The sequence below is a fragment of the Candoia aspera genome, chromosome 18 (assembly GCF_035149785.1).
Source record: "Candoia aspera isolate rCanAsp1 chromosome 18, rCanAsp1.hap2, whole genome shotgun sequence".
In the NCBI taxonomy this organism is placed as follows: Eukaryota; Metazoa; Chordata; class Lepidosauria; order Squamata; family Boidae; genus Candoia; species Candoia aspera.
In genome coordinates this window covers 1474590-1491389 of record NC_086170.1, presented here as the reverse complement: position 1 = coordinate 1491389, position 16800 = coordinate 1474590, and the positions used below count along the sequence as shown (strand labels likewise).

The following is a 16800-nucleotide window of genomic DNA, read 5'->3' as shown; positions in this document are numbered from 1 at the left end:
TGGTTTCGTGAAGCCAAAACTTCACCCCGAGTGGCAGGCAGCTGGGAGCGGTCCCCAAAGCCCCGGGAAGCCCACTGGTTCCCAAGATTCCCCCCAAGTGCCCCCTTGGAAGCCCTGCCCCACGGGGCAGACAGCGGCTCCCCACCGCCCTCACCTCAGGCTCCGCCTCCAGGTCCTCCTCGGCCGCCTGGCTCTGCTCTTTTGGTTTCTTCCACGTCTTTGGTGCAGTTACAGCTGCTGGGGCTACAAAGCAGATCGAGACAGGTTATTTCCACATCCAGAGCGTGTCTGGAAGCAGGAGAGTCTGGAGCGAAGAAGAAAAATTACCCCTACGGAGAAAAACAGCCGAACACAAGGGGAGGAGCCTTCCCTAACGCTACCAAGGGAAGGAATCAAAATCCAGTCACTGCATAGAATGAGAACTGGCATTTCCGGCCCTCTGCAAAGTTCCTCTGCTTTTTTAAAAGTGAGTACCGAGCATGACCTCGTGTCTCCTCCAGCAACAGAGGAGACTAAAAGCGCCCCTTTAGCATTCTGGGAAACAACCACAGGAGGGTTCAGCTCCTCAAAGGATGCCTGAGAGGATCAAACTGTGGCAACAGCAGCAATCAGTGTTGGAAATCGGAAGGTCCACAGTGTGGCGAGCAACGGAAAGGAGTCCCTTCCACTCCGGCTGTGGGGGAGAGCAGGCTGCCTCCCACGAATGACGAAGATGCCCTTTGGAAGAAGACAGTCCTGCTCACTTGCATGTGCTTTGTGGGGGCATGCTGAGGGGAGGGCGGTCAGGAGAAAGGCAGGCCTGAGGATGGCACGGGCACGAGCCCATCCAACCTAGCAGTCCTACAACTCACCCCACAAGAGCAAAGAGCAACAATGCCCACAGCAAGAACTGGACCAAGTCCCCCAGGGCATCGAGGGAAAAAGCAGGCAGGGGTTTATAGCAGCTTTTCGCAAGAATTAACTTACGAAAGTTCAGTAGCCCCCCCGCCGCGAGTGATGGCAGAAATGTGGAGTGGCTCAGTTTAGCCGAGCCAAGTTCCTGCAGACCCAGCCCAGAGGATGCGTCTCTAGGCCGGCCCTACCCATGAGCCTGACAGAGGCCCCGGGCTCCAGGACACCCGGGGACAGGGGCCTGCGCTCTGAGCACAAAGTCCGAGGGGGTCCTGTGGTCACCCCCAGTGCACTCAAAGGGCTGCTGATTTTTCCAGGCGGCTCGCCAGTGACCGTCCTGATTTTGGGAGGGGTGTTGTATTCTAGGCATTAATAGGCCACCGTGTGCCCCCACCGGCTTTGCTCCATGGAATGGAACAAGGCGCACAGCCCCTTCAGGTACCTGAGCCCCAGGGAAGCATGCCACGGCAGGCAATTCTCCGCATAACACAACACAAAACGGCAAAGGAATCACCAATTCCCACAGTTTGATCTGCTCCTGGAAGGAAGTGACTCGTGCACACCGTTGGCGCAACCGAAGGGGCCTCTGAAACGGCAGGAGGGCAGCCTGGTCGACTGCGGGCCTCCCTGCACTTGCCAAGCCTTTCAGGGCCCAGCAAGGAGTCCTGAAGAAGCCCGCCGGCTCACTCAGCCTGCTTCCCCCTTCCGTCAGCTGCCACTACGGAGGCACAAAGACTGGGTCCGCTTCACCTGGACAACCAGTTTCACAAGGGTGATCGTAGAGGTGAGAACCTACACCACCGATTCCACAAAGCCAGCAGAGTTAAAGCTCGTGAGTCATTTCATGAAGTTTATGAGATTATTACACCTGAAAAACCGTTTCTAAACACGATGCAGCCAGCAAAACATGGAACGGTGGTCTTCAAAACCGCAAGGTATGGAGAGTCTAATTTCCAGACATGACCTGGTGGCTTTCCCAGATTATGTCTACATCCCAAGTAGCTCCATCTCACCTAATTTTTTACAAGCAATCACCAAACAAGTAACTCTTAAAGCAACATTCTGTAGTTACCAGAAACCAAGGCACCACACTGTCGAACAAGAAAGGCAGGCAGGCGCCACAAAATCAAGAGATGCTCCCCTGGACAAGAGCTAAGCTTCTGGCACATTCCTCAGAAATACAGTGACGCGTTTGGGACTACAGATGGCTGGCAAGAAATTTCTGCACTTGCAACTGTTGGTCAGCAACACTTTTTTTTTTTGCTTAAAAAAACGGTAAGGAAAGTGGTGTGGCCTAAGAGGCAGGATAAAAGCACCCTCATAAAAACAATATTCTGAGTCAAAAGTTGAGGTGGGTTTCACCCTCCCCTGCCCGCCGCAAATGAGCACTGATGGGAGAGAGAAGCACAAACAGGCCCAAGTCAACTCGTCAGGTGCTACAAGGCACAAGCACACAATGCGGTCCCTCTGCGGGACCATGATGCTTTCCCTCAGACTGGGCGGGGGAAACCAGGAAGCTCATCCTTCTCGACGAGGAAGCTGGCATTTCACCCTCCAGGAACGGCCAGCTCCAGCCTCCTGGTCCCAGCGTGGCAGCCCTTCCCCCAGGAGGCTCGGCAGGTGCCCACAAGGGAAGGGCAGAGCCCAGCGCGCTGCCCAGCGGCCCCACCTACCTCCTCCCAGGCCTTTCTTGGCGTTCAAGCCCTGGAAGTCCTCCTCCTCCTCCTCCTGCTCCTCCTCTTCCAGCCGGCCGTCCACCTCCGGCTCGTCTTTTGCGTCGGGAGGGTCTTCGCCGAGAGTCGGCCTGGGCGTCTCCTCTCTGCCCAAATCCCCCCGAAGTGCAGGGAGAGCACCACATGGCAGGAGAGGAGGAGAGGGCGAGGGGGGAGGGGAGGGGGGGAGATGGGGGGCGAGAGTGACAGGCGGGGTGAGAGGGGAGCGGGGAGGCCTAGGAGGCGACGGAGAGCCGGGAAGAGCCACGGATGCAGCCGGCGGCACGCTTTCGGCCTCCTCTTCTGGACTCGCGGGTCCCATGGCGGGCGGCACTGCTTCCTTCGGCCCGCCGGGTTCTAGGCTGTCGTCGCTCAGCGTTACCCTTTCCGGAACTCCGTTGAGCTCATTAATTAGATTAGTACTAGGAGTCACTTGGAGGTCATTGGGTACTATTCTAGAGGGCTCCCGGCATCTCTCTGGGCCGGCCTCCTCGGGCGAGGGGCAGGCAGGCAGTTCCATGCAGGGCGCGGCCCTGGGAAGCGGGGAGGCCTCCTGGGGCGGGGGAGCCAGTTCACATCCATCCTCCGAGCCAGATGCAAGGGGCGACTTGCCGGGAGCCACGACTGCGAGTGGGGAGGCTAAAGCAGGACCAGGAAGCTCCAGGGAGGTTTCCAGGCAGGGGGGGCTCTCCGTAGTCGGTCCCGCTTGCTCTTTCCTCTCTCCACTAGGCTCTGGTCTGAGGGCAGGGGAAGGAGATTTTAATACTGGATCTGTTTTAGGCTTCTCTTCTGGGGAAAAGGAGAAAGGCAGAATTACAAGAGCCGAGCCCCACAGATCGAACCGACCTCGCCACCCCCACCAAGGCGTACGACGAGCCCTCCGTCAGTGCCCCTCTTTGCAAACAAGTTTATGGGGAAACCCGCAGAAACGATTCATCTCGACCCCAAAGCAGCAAGGCAGGCTGTGCCTGATGGGACAGGCAACAGACTGAAGCTGCCCAAATCTCTGGGCCCTCTCGGGAGCCACTTCGCCCGGGCGGAAGCAGACACGACGGCTGCAGAAAGGGGTTAGGGTAGGGGACAACCCCAGGGCTGAGGGGGCTGTCTAAGCTCTTATTTCCGTTTAGACTGCAACTCGGTCGACCGACAAGCCAATCTTTCTGAACCAGGATTTGCAACCCGCAGTTGAAAAGACAAACTGGAGAAGCAGCGCTAAGCAAGGGAAGGCTAATCCGACAGTCAGGAGGTGAGGGAAAGGGCGGGGCAGTCGAGCAACATGGTCTGGAAATGGTCCTGCTGGGGAGAGCAGCACCAAGCGAGGCCTACGTTATTTCATCTTCTTACTGCATTTAAAATATATCAACCACCCTTCATCCACAAGGAGAATATAGTACACGTGCAGCAGATCTAGCATTAACAACCAGCACAAATAAACACGAAATACAAACCAAGAGTCAAAGGGGACCAAATCCTAGTTGCCTGTACACAAGAATCCAATCGTCTCCCCACTCCCCCGAGAAGGCCAACAAAATGGAGAACCAAATGCAGAGCTGCTGGCTCGGGGCCCCTCCTCGCCCCGGGAAGGCGTTGCAGAGAGCACCGGGCCCCCACTGCAAAACAGGCCTGGGAACAGTCCAGCAGGACTCTGCATCTGAGCGTGGCTGGGCCAGATGGCAGCAGGACCTGGGGGCACTGCTGGGATCACCTCTCAAGAGTCCAGCTTCCCCCACAGGTTTGGGTGCTGAAAAGGGGCCAGGGCAGAGCGGACAATCCCGTCTTGGCCACTGGATCTGAGCACCCCTGGATCCTTCGGAGGCAAGACTCTTCCAGAAATCCCTCGCTCAGCCAGGGGTTGGGATGATCAGCCCCTTCCTGCCCTCTCGTATGCTGAATGGTGGCCCAGCCTCTCCTCAGCCCCCAGGGACCCTGGGGGGCAAAGACCCACCTCTCTCTCAAACAAGGACAAGCTGTCCGTCCACCAACCTTGCTTCGGGCCACTAGTCGCCGCGACGGGGCTGCTGGCAGGAAGGGGAGAGCTCTCCACAGTCCCGCAGGCCACAGGGCTGTGCTCGGGGACCTGGCTGGGCAGCTGCTGCTGAGATTTGAAGTACAAAAAAGGGTGATAATGAGCGTGCGAACATAAAAACTAGCGAAGTGGAACACAAGCAAGCAGGTGGGAGAAAAGGGTCAGGTGGGAAAAAGAAAAATAAATTTTAAAAGAGGAAGAAAACAAAACGGTAAAATAAATGGAAAAAAAGCACATGGGGAGGGACGGAGGAAAGCAGCAGAAAAGAGGTGGGGAGAGAAAGACCATTACTATCGGCAGCAGCCAAAGACGACAGCGCGGCGCAGCTTTCGGCCTGTCTCGTCCCACCGTGCAGTGGGACACGGCTCCAGAGCCAGGGAACCCCGGGAACACCCCTCAGCCCCCTGTCCTTCTCAGAGTCCAACTGAAAGTCCAATCTGTCTGAAAGGGCACAGTCAGAAAGAAAGATGTCTAGAATGATTGGGGAAAAAAAACGGCGCCCCAATGACCTCGACCAGATTCTGGCGCATTCTGAACACTGAAGACAAGTGCCAGACGAGCCACAGAGAGAACCCAGGGGAGCTCCTGGCTCGGGGCCCTCCTCCCTCTCGGATGCAGAGAGGAGTGTTCCAGGGCTTTCCCCAAGAGCCGAGTTTCTCTGCCTCCCGTTAGCAGAAGCTCTTCTTCAAACCACTGGGAAGGTCCTAACCACGGGTCCAACTGACCCACCAGATGCTGACAGGAAGCCAGCGAGCAGGACTGGGGGGGGAGAGCTGCCCGCCACAGATACCGCGGCCGCTGCAGCAGCATTGACAGCCGACTGCTGCAAGATCCCTGCAGCTGAACCATTGCTGCTTTTCTGGCATTCCACTCTAGCAATGAGCTGGGGGGAGAGGGAGTGGGAAGAACTGCTCCTAAAGAGACGGAGAGCCCCCCCAGGAGGCTTTCCAGGTGTAGACGTATATAGATGGTTTAAATAATTCATCTCCAGTACCGTAACGCCACACCCACCATGGCACGGAGGACAGGCTGCAAGTCTCTTTAACGGGTAAGTAACAAATCGAGACCCGCTGTCTCTCCAGGAAAGCAGAGGCACAGAAGCAGCTGCCATAACATCACAGACACACTCCACGCAGCTATTTGCAACATAGATTGCTCTGGAGAACCGCAGGGCAAGAGAATGAGCCATGGTGCCGGTTACCTGGGGAGGTGTGGGGGTGGAGGTGGGCCGGACAGCAGGAGGCGTGGGGTTCCTGCTCCCTCCACCAGACATAATTTCTTCCGTTATGTCTTTGCCCCCTTGATTTGGATCCCGGATGCGGATCTGGGAAAAAACAGAAGGAAGCCATTGAGCCCTCTCTACTCAGATCTTCCCACAAAGAAGCCACGCTGGACCACATCCAGCGCCATAATATGCACAGGCAGCAGAGATCACACCAGGCTGCCCTTAGACGCTCTCCCGGGGCCGCAGAACAGCTAAATTCCCCGCTGTTCTCTGGGCTATCAAATGTGCTTCCTGTTCTTCTGAAAACGGCAAAGTCATGCCCTGTTCAATGCCACCCCTACACTGGTCCCGCTTTCAATCCTGGGAAGGGGTGTGGCCTTCCAGCAGCCAAGGGCTTGGCCTCCTGGCCAGTCACCCGCTCCTGCCTGAGCGCCTCCCTTTCGAAGCCCCCCCCTTACCGTCTTCTTCTCCCGCTTGGTGGGTGGGAGCGGTTGTTGTTGCGGGGTAGGCACTATGATGGGTGTCGACTGATACACTGGCTGACTTGGATAGAAAGGTGCTCCTGCAGCAAGGGAAGAAAAAGACCCTGGCTGGCTGGGGCGGAATGTACGAGGTCAGTCGCTGCGGCCAGTTTTCACCGTACAGGCCACAGGAGCCGAGCTACCTGGGTTGTGCCACAGTTTGCATTTCTTTTCACGTAGGCCAACCTTCTCCAAGCTGGGAGCCATTCAGACACACCTGGGGGAGCTCTGGGATGTGTGTCTGAGAATGCCAGCCCAGGGAGAAAGGGACTGGAAAGAGTCGGTCTCCCCAAGGAAAATCTTACCGTAGGCATTGGGGAATTCTCCAGGCCCCGGTCCTGGATAGAACGGGCCAGGCCCTGGGGGCTGAACGGGATACTGTTGTGGGGGCCCAACGTAAGGAGGGCCGCTGTGCCGATACTGTGGAAGGAATCGCATTGGGTGTTAGGACAACACGGGAAAGCCGTCCATAAGAAAGGAGAAGCCCCTGCGCTCTCTGAGGGATACCAGGCCAACCCCTGGGAAAGTGACAACAGCCTACGGGAGGGAAGGTGGACATCCCACCTGCCGGTCCCAACTGCACCAGCTTCCTGCCCCTTCTTCTGAGCCTCCATCCAGCTCCCTCTCCAGAAGCAGCCATGAAAACTCGGCCCCCCGCCCCCCAGAGTGCGAAGGGCCTGTGGCGCAAGCCCGCTCCATCTGTCTGGCGCAAAGGCTGCCTCTCCGAGGGTGGGGTTCCCAGGGCTTCTCCCGGCCAAAGCTTGAAAATTGACCTTATGGAGAGTAGCAGAGAAGGGGGGGGGCTCTTTTCTCTGGTCAGCCGTTCAGGGGAGGCTTCCGTCAGGATTAGGCTGGGGGAGGCACGACTGAGGAAGCAACAGCACAGCCCTCCCTGCCCCCCGGAACAGCAGCGAGGGTGGCAGCAGCGACCTTACCTGTGAAATGCAGTACTGGGGCCCCTGAGGCATGGGGTAGGGCATGGGGAGGTGGTTGACCATCATGATGTGCTGATTGGCCTGGTAGACAGCCGTGGGTGTCTGTGCGCCTGGGCGGATGGAAGGGCTGCTGTTCTGGATCGTGGCTCGAGGTGGCTGTATCTGAGGCCGCTGGAAAAACTGGGGGAGGGAAGCAAGGAGCCCGGTGGTTTAGCAGTTCATCGGCACCAGGAAGGCTCACCGGGCCCCCGACTGAAAGCCGGGCAGCCTTTTCTAGAGAAGCCCCATGTCTCCGGAGCAGTGGGGCAAAGGCTTAGCCATCTTGCCAGGAAAGCCCTGCTCCCAGAGGGAGGGAGGGGCAGGAAGGAGGCTGCCCACGGGGCCGATGCTGCAACAGAGCAGCTGCCGAGTCCACAAGGGTCCGGCGTGACTGTTTGGAAGCAGGATACGGCCAGGGCCTTCTCTGCAGTTACCCCAAGGAAGAGCCCGTCCTCCTTAAAACATAAAAGGTGGCGACCCTGGTTCCGGCTTTAAATTATTCCCCACCCCGCCCCCAGACAATCAACTGGAGGGCAAAGAGCTCTGGTACTGCAAGGTGGCATTTTTGGCGTTTCAGGCTCCCTCTCATGTGCCAAGTGCAGAATAGAGTGTCAAGCATTAAAGCATCCAACCGTTAATGAGGGGGGATCGAGAGAGAGTTGGGCCATGCAGAGCCAGTAGTTAAAGTTACCTGGATAGGTCTGAATCCTCCCTTCAACAACGAAGCAAGGAAGCGGCAGGGAATAAAAAGAAAGCTGGTGGAACAGCTGGCAGGTCAACCATTGTCGAGGGCAGGGCGGGGACCAGCATGCAACGGAGGACCCTGGGCCACTCTGCCCGGCCCGCCAACCTCCCTGGGCTGAGCCGCCTGCACACAGCGCTCTAGGGCCGATTTGTTCTACAAGGAGCAACGTCCTTAAGAGACACATTTGCGATCGGATCGCAAAAACAAGTTGGACAGGCTGTTGCTGCCTGATCCACCTTCCCCTTCTTCCTGGGCTTTTTCTCCTGCTCAACAGAATCAGCCCGATTCAGGACATCGGACCCTCACATGGCCAGGCGGAAGAAAGGCTTCTCTCTCCCAGTCCTGAGCGGCCTCTGGAGAACCCAGAACGCTTCCCTCAGGAGGGCCCCGGGGAGGGAGACCGTGGCAGAAAGGACAGCTACGGGATGCCCAGAAGGACAGACTGGCTCACGGGTGGGGGCAGAGACTCCTTCCGCACAGGACACTCACAGCCAATGAGTGCACAGGGAAGGGCCTCGGGCAACCATTTCCCATTTCACCTCACTTGGAAAAGCAGGAGGCTGGGTAGCACAGGAGCCCTAAAGCCAGCATTCCACAGGCTCGCCCCCCCAGCGTACAAGCACCCGCACTGCCGCTCAGGACTAAATTGAAACCCTGCTGAGAAAATGCCGTTGCTGCCCAGTGTAACCCCAGCACAGCCCATCCTGAAAGATCTGCCAAAACAAGGCCAGAATGGCACCTCTCCTCTGCCGTTTTGGATACGAGAAAGCTGGGCCAGTTGCCTGCAGCTGAGAACTCGCCCCACCCACAGGGAACTCTGGGGGAAAATCCATAGACTCCCCAAACTTTACCCGCTGGGTGTTTGGGCGCACGAAAAGGGCAATGGTTGCCTGCCTTATGGGCATCCTTTAAATTTAGGGGGAACCCACCTTCCCCTTCTTTTATCTTGACCAGGGCTGCTTCTAAGAGCAAGACCCTGACCCAGCACAGGGAGAGCTGGCTAATCCACCCTGCACGTGGGGGCCCTTTGGGGTCACAGGAGAGAAAGTCAGTGTCGGTGACAGTGGCCCTCCTGTCTACGAGGGCACTGCCTGTCTTCCAAGGGGCAAGCAGGAAGACGGCTGGAGGGAGGCAAGCGATAAGCCTTTGCCTGTTCAGGGACAGAATCTGCTGCTGGGGTGGCCTTCCGTCAGGATTAGACCAGTTCTAATAAAGCTTCTGGCCAGGATGCTTATGTGTTATTTCAGAGGCAGCATATTTCTCAAAACTACCAGTGGGTGGCCCTGGGCATCTAGTTGCCCGCTGTGAGAACAGGCTGCTGGGCTGACCTAACCCTATACAGTCTTTGGTCTGGTCCAGCAAGCTTCTTCATCTTTTCATTTTCCACAGGGTTATGCTGCCTCCTGCACAGGCCAGGAGAGAACTGGGGCATCTGGCTAGGAAGCTACGCTCTGGTCTACAGAAAGGTCAGGCCAGCGTCTTCCACGAGGGGGAGGTGTTATCTTGGACATAAGGGACAAGCCTCTGCTCAGCGGCTCACCAGTGAAGCAGCTGGAAGAGCAGAATGGCTGGCAAACTGAGAGCTGCCTCTGGCAGAGGTCAAAGCCTGCTTCGCTGGCAAGTAGCCCGACCTGCTCTCGGCCTTTGGGGAAACAGCCCTCCTAGAAAGCAGTATTTTACTGCCCCCTCCCATCATCAGTAATATTCCATTCTTCCCCCTACCCCCAGAAGGAGTCTGCAGTTGTTTCTTAACACTTCATGTTGCCACCTCCATGTGCAAACGCTCAGGCTGCTGGTCTATGGGGGAACTGCAGATGAAAATCACGGCAGACGCCACCGAAGGCAAAGACCGGGAAGGCCAAGAGCCAGATGCTCGGGGAGGGCCGCAAGGCTGGGGGCAAGCTGTCCCCCCCAAATGGTCCAGCCGGCATCAGTCATGCCAACCTAGAGACCTGGATGCTTGGGGGGCAACAGCAAAGCGTGTCTGACAAGACCATCATGCAAACGCCATGATGTCTGTACTTGCGTCAGGTGTCAGGACGCAAGCCGTAACGGCAGCATTTGCCCGATGAGATCGCTGCCCCAAAGACACCGCTGCGGCCTCACGGTGATTGCCTGTGGCCTGGAGTTCTTGTGATGCAGTCCAGATGGGCAGCAGCCCCCGAGAGCCTTCCCTTCTACGTCACTCTGCACCGGGAAGGTGGCAGCTCCCCTGCCACAACCCCCCAGAGCAGGAAACACAGAACACAGGTTCTGAACTTCAGCTTCCACCTGCCTTCAGCTAACACCCAGTTCTGGGTCCAGACTACCTCTAATCATTTCTAGCTGCATTTTCATTCCATCATGTGCACGAAGATCGAAAGGTGCATTACAACTCTTTGAACAGCAATCTCGTTAAATATAATTCACCAAGCGTGTAAAAGGAACGCAGAACGCCTGCTGTCAGATGCCGCCTGCTGTGTACGGTCCCGGCAAAGACCCCTCGGCAGGTGGTCGGATGGCAGCCCTCCCTGCTGATACAGGTCTTGACCCCCCACCAGCACAGCTCTGTGCCACGAGGCCCTTCTCCCGTTCAACACGCAACGGGCCAACCGGCCCTTTTCCTAGCCCTCCATGGCACAGAAACGGGGGCTGCAGGGGAGGCGGAAAGGAAGGCGGGAACAGAAGAGGGAAGGGCAGCGCCTCCGGATTCTCTCTGTCCTTCAGGTGATTTAAGGAGTTCAGCAATGGGGCAACCCTGACACTCCTCAGTGGTATCCGTGGAGCCCCAACATTTGGCATTGTTGAAAGAAGCTACAGAACCCAAATGATACTCAGAACCCTCCTCACTTTTTAGAGTTCAGGAGCTCAGTTCAGGCCAGAACACTATACCGTGTGCGAGTCTGGCTCTCGAGCCTTCCCTGCGTTCGGCACCCCCCGCCCCACCTGAAAAGGTGGCCGGCCTCCGCTCTGCGAGACCAGGGCCCGCTTTCCGGACTGCGAGGAGTCAGCAGCAGCCACAGCGGCTCTTCTCCACCGGACCCCCCTCGTCCCCAGGGACACATCCCGATCACACGGAGGCAGGGAAGAGCCCGAGATTAATGCGAGGGAGCTTCTGCGAGGCGGCCACGGACTTGGGTGGTTCGTCCCGCTAAGGGAGAACGGCCAACCCCACCCATCCCCTCAAAGGCTCCAGTGCGCATCGGCAGTCCAAAGACCACCATACTTGGAGGGGCCTGAGGGGCCTGTCAAGGAAAGCCACAGAATCAGTAGCTGTGAGAAAGCGGGGCCTCCCGGGGCTGCGAGGTCAAGGTGCTTTATAGCCGAGGCCGCAAGTGCGGAGGAGCATCCTGGGGAGTCGGCAGAGGGACAAGCTGACAGACACCCGCCCGCGTCCCACAACCGAGCAATCAATCGGCAGCAGAGGGAAGGGGGGGCGAGGAGGGTACCGTACCTGGTGGTGGGCAGGTCGAGGCCCCGCTGCAAACTGAGGAGAAGTGGGAGAGACAAAAACACAAAAAGGAAAGGCACAAAGAGTCAGAAACACAACAAAAGGCAAAAATGTCACACTATATGCAAATGGGACCCACGGGGGGGGGGTGCATAAAGGAGAGATGAGGAAATAAGGAGCGCCACACAAAGCACAGCTGCAGCACGCGGGCGGGCGGGCACAATGGCCTCGCAGGATCCCCCTGCGGCTGGGACCGGGACACTCCCCAGGCAGACGTGTCGGCCCTGTGACAGGCACGCCACGCTGGTGTATTGGCGGGGGGGGGCTAATCGGCCTGTGTGTTCCCCGTGGAGGTGGGTGGAGGGGCCCAGAGGCAGAGCAGCAGGAGGGACCCCCAGCGGGGAAGGGGACGGGGACGGGCCAGCACTCTGCCCGCAGCTGCAGCTCCAACAGGCTCGGCCCCTGCCCGCTGCCGCCCGGCCGCCATTCACCAAGCAGCAAAGGGAGGCAGGGACTCCTCCCGCTTGACAGCCGAGCTTTCCTTCTCCCTCCTCAACCCCTTTTCCTTTTGGCGCTGCGTCTCTCGAACCACACGCAGACTGCCTCGTCATCGTTCCGCAAGTTGCTCCGGGACCAGCGGGGTATAAATGCTTTGAACAGATTCAGAGCGGCTGCGCCCAGGATGATCAGAGAAAGATCATTTCCTATTCTCCTGCCAGCACGCGTGAGTAAAAACGAAAAGCTACGACTATAACTCATCTGCCGCGATCCTACAGAAAGCAAGAAAGCCGCCGAGGAGACCGAGGAGGCGTTCATGAAAACGGAGCACGCAAGCAAGCGTCAGCAGCGTCCGGTCCGCCTCTCCCCCGGAGGACTCTACAGTGCCCGCCCGGGCTCAAAAGACGGTCCCTGGGCCCCCCAGTTCCCCCCCAGGCGCGGCCCCGGCCACCCCCCACCTCCAAAGAAGGTTCGGCCCCAAAGGGGACAAGTCCCCTCCGGCGCTCAGGCCCCCGTCAGATTGACGCCGGAAGGGCCCAGGCTGCTCCTCCAGCCAACAGAAACACGGCATCATCCTCTTTTCCAGCGCATTCGGGAAAGACCGAACGAAGACCTGAAGCTACACGAAGAGCGAAACGACAACAACTATCGGGAAAAAGTAACCTAGCCTATGTCGTGCTTGCTGCCATCAGCTACTGGGCGCCTCTTCCTCCGGAGCTGTAAGCAACAGAACAAACTGTAGTCACTTTTACGTTTTCATTTCCTAGGGAAAAGTTCACGGAAAAGAGCCTCTCGGGGTCCCAACTGACACCTGCTGGAGGCTGGCGGGTAGCCGGGAAGGGGGTCCTACGCTTCGGTTAAGCTTAAAGTGGGGGCACGCCTGCCCCCACCGTCTGCAACTGCCCTCTCCCCCCCACTTGAGTGGCTTCACTACTCTGGCCAGGTTGCCTTAAAAGAACACAAACTGGCGGGCAGGGCCGGGCCTCCCTTCTGCCTAGTGGGAATTGGCACACGTGAGCTACGCGACAACCTGGCAAGCCGAGGGTTTGGGAAGTGCCAGGGAACTCGGCAAAGCGGGTTGGCGTGGTCGGGAGGCGGTCCAGGCCAAGGCGCTGCGACTGCCCATGGCCCTGAATGCCAAAGGAAACGGAGTCAGTGGGCAGTGCCGGAAAGAGGCCGTGCTGCTGCCCCTTCGCCACCCGGCAGGGACACGGAGGCAAGGCCGCCAGCTGCAACCTCGCCTCCCCTCAGCAACCCCCGGGGTGGGGCGGGGAGGGCGGGGGGGAGAAACCAATGCAACCAAACCCAGAACAAAATGCAAGGGTTACTGGAGAGTGGCCAATTTTGCATTTGTTTTGGACTTGCGCAGGAGAGGGGAGAATGAAATGTTACGTGAGCAATTTTTAGTCATGGGGTGGTAATGAGAGGCAACAGATGGCAAAAAAAATTGCACGCAGGATAGTATTTAGGGGAAAAATTGTTCACGACCACAGAAAAATGGCTGACGACTTATAGACAGCTTCCACCCCAGTATTTTCTTCAACGGTTGTGCTGAGTGGCTGCCAATTTGAGAGCACGCTGCCAGTTTCCCTCAATCGATCAGTGCAATTAAAAGCAGACCCCGGCCCAGGGCTGGAGAACGCCACGAACCTTTTTCGCTTTAGCCTCGGGGCGACTGGTTTTGATTTTGCAGCCCTGCCCCGGTTTCTTCCCGCCTCGACGGTGGAGGGCCTGCCCCCCCAAAGTGTCAGGAGAGCCAGCCCGGGCAGCTGCACCGGCCCCCTTGCCAAAGAGGAAGATCAGGGCTTTTCTGTAGATCAGTCAACAATGGGGAGGGGGGGGGAATTAAAACCAAAAGGGCAACGGAATGGAAGCAGTGCCGTGGGCACAGCCGTCTGCAAGGAGGAGTACAGTTTGTCATATTGCTTACAAGGTAGCATTTTATCCAGCCTCTTCCCGCCAAGGACCCGTAAACCGGACTCTGCTCCAAAACCTTCCTCCGCTTCCAGGGGTCAGGGCAAGGTATGGGCACTGCTCTGCTGGGCTGTCAAGAAAACTGATTTAGAGATGCAGCGCCTGAGGCAGGCCGTCCTCTTGTGACCGTGCTCCCTTCGTATCCGAACAAGTCCTCCGAAACTTGCTTGCCAGAGATCAAAACCAGGGTCGGGGGGGGGGGTGGCCAGCTAAGGAAGCGTGGCCTGGAGACCCCTCCCTACCTCAAAAGCCAGAGCAGGCAGCTGGAACAAAAGGACGCAGAAGCCTCCCTTCTCACGGGACGGGCGGGGGGCGGGGGGCAGGGAACGGACAGCTTCTAGCTCCATCACAACGGCTACCCGTAACTTCTGAAAGGCACAGCCTTGTGGTGCAAGATGGCAAGGATTGACAGGATGTCAAATCTGGGGCAGGGCAATGGCACCAGCTCCTCTGGCAGCAGACCGCCAGCTCTTACCAAGTCCAGAACGTGCTGACCAAGAATTCGTCGGGGAAAGGGCATGCGGCATTTACACCGCAGCGAGACATGACCGCGGCAGACGCTGGCCGAAATGCACGGGGCCTGGGAAACAGGAGCAGGGCTCAGAGGGGCCCTGCCCCAGCCTTGGCTCTTCCCCCTTCTCCGAAAGGACAGTGCGGCAGGGAACCCTTGGCCAGGAGCAGCGAAGCCGGAGGCAAGCGGTATCCCCGGAAGGAGGACAGCATCCCTGGCTACCTTCACCCGGGGGGGCTGCAGGCGAGAAGAGGCTAGGCCACCGTTCCACCAAAGAGCCGTGCTGAGCCGAGGCGAGCGGGGCTCTCTTACCGGAGAGCGGGTCTGAGGCTGCGTGCTCATCGCCTGAGGGGCCTGGGGGTAGACCAGCGTGGTTGGTGCTGCATTCTGTCCCGCGGGGTAAGGGGCCTGCCGCAGAAAAGAGAAAGCAGACGTTGGCACGTGAGCAGGCACTGGCGCCGACTTCCTCCCACCTTTCCCCATGGAGACTCTGCCCTGCGCCCATTCAAGCCCCCGGGCCCAGGGCAGCTCTCGGCAGTTCCAGCTGACTCTCACGCACGAGAGGACAGAGACTACTGCCTTTGACAGCAGCAAAGGAAGGACTGAGAAGACCACCAAGTCTTTCAATCCCTTAATTCCAGCTCCCGGGAGGCTATTTCCTGAAAGCTGCTCTCACAGTCTCTCCCAGGCAAGCTGAGATGCACGCATTTGCAACCTCAGGAGCAGACTTGCCGACTTCTTTTGCCTTACTGTCCCTGCGCTGACTTATGTCCCTTCCTCCCCACCTCAATCGTCTGAGGAACCCCATTTAGGGAAACCAAAACCTGGTGAAACGGTATCTCCAGCAGAACCGTTCACCTGAGGCTTGGGAATGGCGGTTGCCAAGGCACAAGCACATGTGGTTAGCAGCCTCCTTTAGAAAGAGACTGTCCTGTCTTGCCCCAATTACCCAGGCACAAGGCTGACCCAGGGCCACGTGGGAAAGGAGTCGGGGGCAGTTCCTTCCTGTGAAAAAGCAATGCAGGTCAGCCGAGGTCTTCTGGAAAGCCCCTGCAGCCACCCGTGATCAGGAGACCCCACTTTCTCCAGCATGGCCTCTGTTCGTAAGAGCCCGGCCCGGAGCCAGGGTCAGAATCAAGGGGAAGCAGGGTGCCTGGGCAGCCGGGGCACAGGCGGAGAAGCGGCACCCTCTCCACCCTCATCGACAGAGCTGTCTGCTCAGATGCGCGACCGACATTGTACGACAGATGCTCAGGTGTGGGGAAGCACAAGGTTGAGAGCAGGGCAGAAGCCCCATTATCCCTGCTGGGAAGGAACAGCCAGCGCCCAAGTGCCCCAGCGTGCTAAGCAACCCCCAGCCCTGGGCAAGGCTCCCGAGTGCTCCGACCCCAAGAGATCAGAAGAGGCCCTTGTTGGACTTTTGGGGCTCCCCTCCCCAAACTGCTCCAGAGGCCCGGCAACAGAGAGGGTGACGCTGGCCTCTCCCCCTTCCCACCACCTCTTGCTTTCTAGCCTCGGCTTGGCACAATGAGCTGAATGCTGAAGGGAAACGCAAACGCCTCATTTTCCCAAACCGCAGGGGAGCACCAGTGTTTTTTGGACAGGATTTTACCATTTCCCTGCTAAGTACAGGCGGTGAAACCCCACCCTTTCAAAAATTAGGGAAAGGAAGTGCTGCCACATATCCAGGCCTGTAAGACAGGAGCAGGACATGGGCGATCAGACGATGCATGCTCGGCTGGAAGTCTACAGGAGCCCATTGGTTCTATGCAATGCAGAATTTCTGGAGTAAGTTCTGGCGTGCCTGCTGGAAGCCGGGAGATCTAAAACCAACCTGCTGGACCTCGGAATGCAGGGCAGAACCGAACTGGACTATCAGCATTAAACATGGGGAAGGAGACCTCAGAAGATCCCTGCAGCCTTGCTGTCAACGAAGGCCGTTCCTGAGTTCCAGCCACACACATGAGCAAAAGCAACGGGTGGTAAGAGAAGGGATGGGTCCCCAACGGCACGTCTGGCGTAAGAGGGGAGGGGTCTTGGGTGGACAAGAGCAGAGTCACCACAAGCACTTCAACAGGACAAGCGAACCAGGGGCCAACTCCTAAAGAGCCGCTATGTCAACAAGAGCAAGAACTGGTGACATTAAATGCCGACACGTTTAATGTTACCGGGACTCAAATTTTGTCACATCTGAGGCTGTGACGCAGCCGTCTCTTATGACGCGCCATTCTGCACACAATGCAATTAATCATCAGCCTCAAGGCATCACCAATTCTTTGTAATGACTCAATAA

General features: G+C 57.9%; 1 protein-coding gene across 18 annotated transcripts in view; it reads right to left on the bottom strand.

Annotated features, from left to right (window-relative positions):
- Nucleotides 1-16800, bottom strand: part of EIF4G3 (eukaryotic translation initiation factor 4 gamma 3) — a 52102-nt gene that overhangs the window by 14155 nt on the left and 21147 nt on the right. For 7 of the 18 annotated variants that reach the window (XM_063317525.1, XM_063317535.1, XM_063317519.1 and 4 more), the window contains 10 exons: nucleotides 14820-14915; nucleotides 13953-14066; nucleotides 11528-11560; nucleotides 7311-7490; nucleotides 6681-6795; nucleotides 6313-6416; nucleotides 5831-5953; nucleotides 4587-4698; nucleotides 2565-3392; nucleotides 155-243 (listed from right to left, as the gene is read on the bottom strand). In XM_063317525.1, the coding sequence (XP_063173595.1) occupies nucleotides 155-243; nucleotides 2565-3392; nucleotides 4587-4698; nucleotides 5831-5953; nucleotides 6313-6416; nucleotides 6681-6795; nucleotides 7311-7490; nucleotides 11528-11560; nucleotides 13953-14066; nucleotides 14820-14849 (1728 nt within the window). In that variant the 5' untranslated portion in view covers nucleotides 14850-14915. The remainder of the gene's footprint in view (nucleotides 1-154; nucleotides 244-2564; nucleotides 3393-4586; nucleotides 4699-5830; nucleotides 5954-6312; nucleotides 6417-6680; nucleotides 6796-7310; nucleotides 7491-11527; nucleotides 11561-13952; nucleotides 14067-14819; nucleotides 14916-16800) is intronic. The other 11 variants (XM_063317520.1, XM_063317536.1, XM_063317531.1 and 8 more) reach the window with 6 other exon arrangements.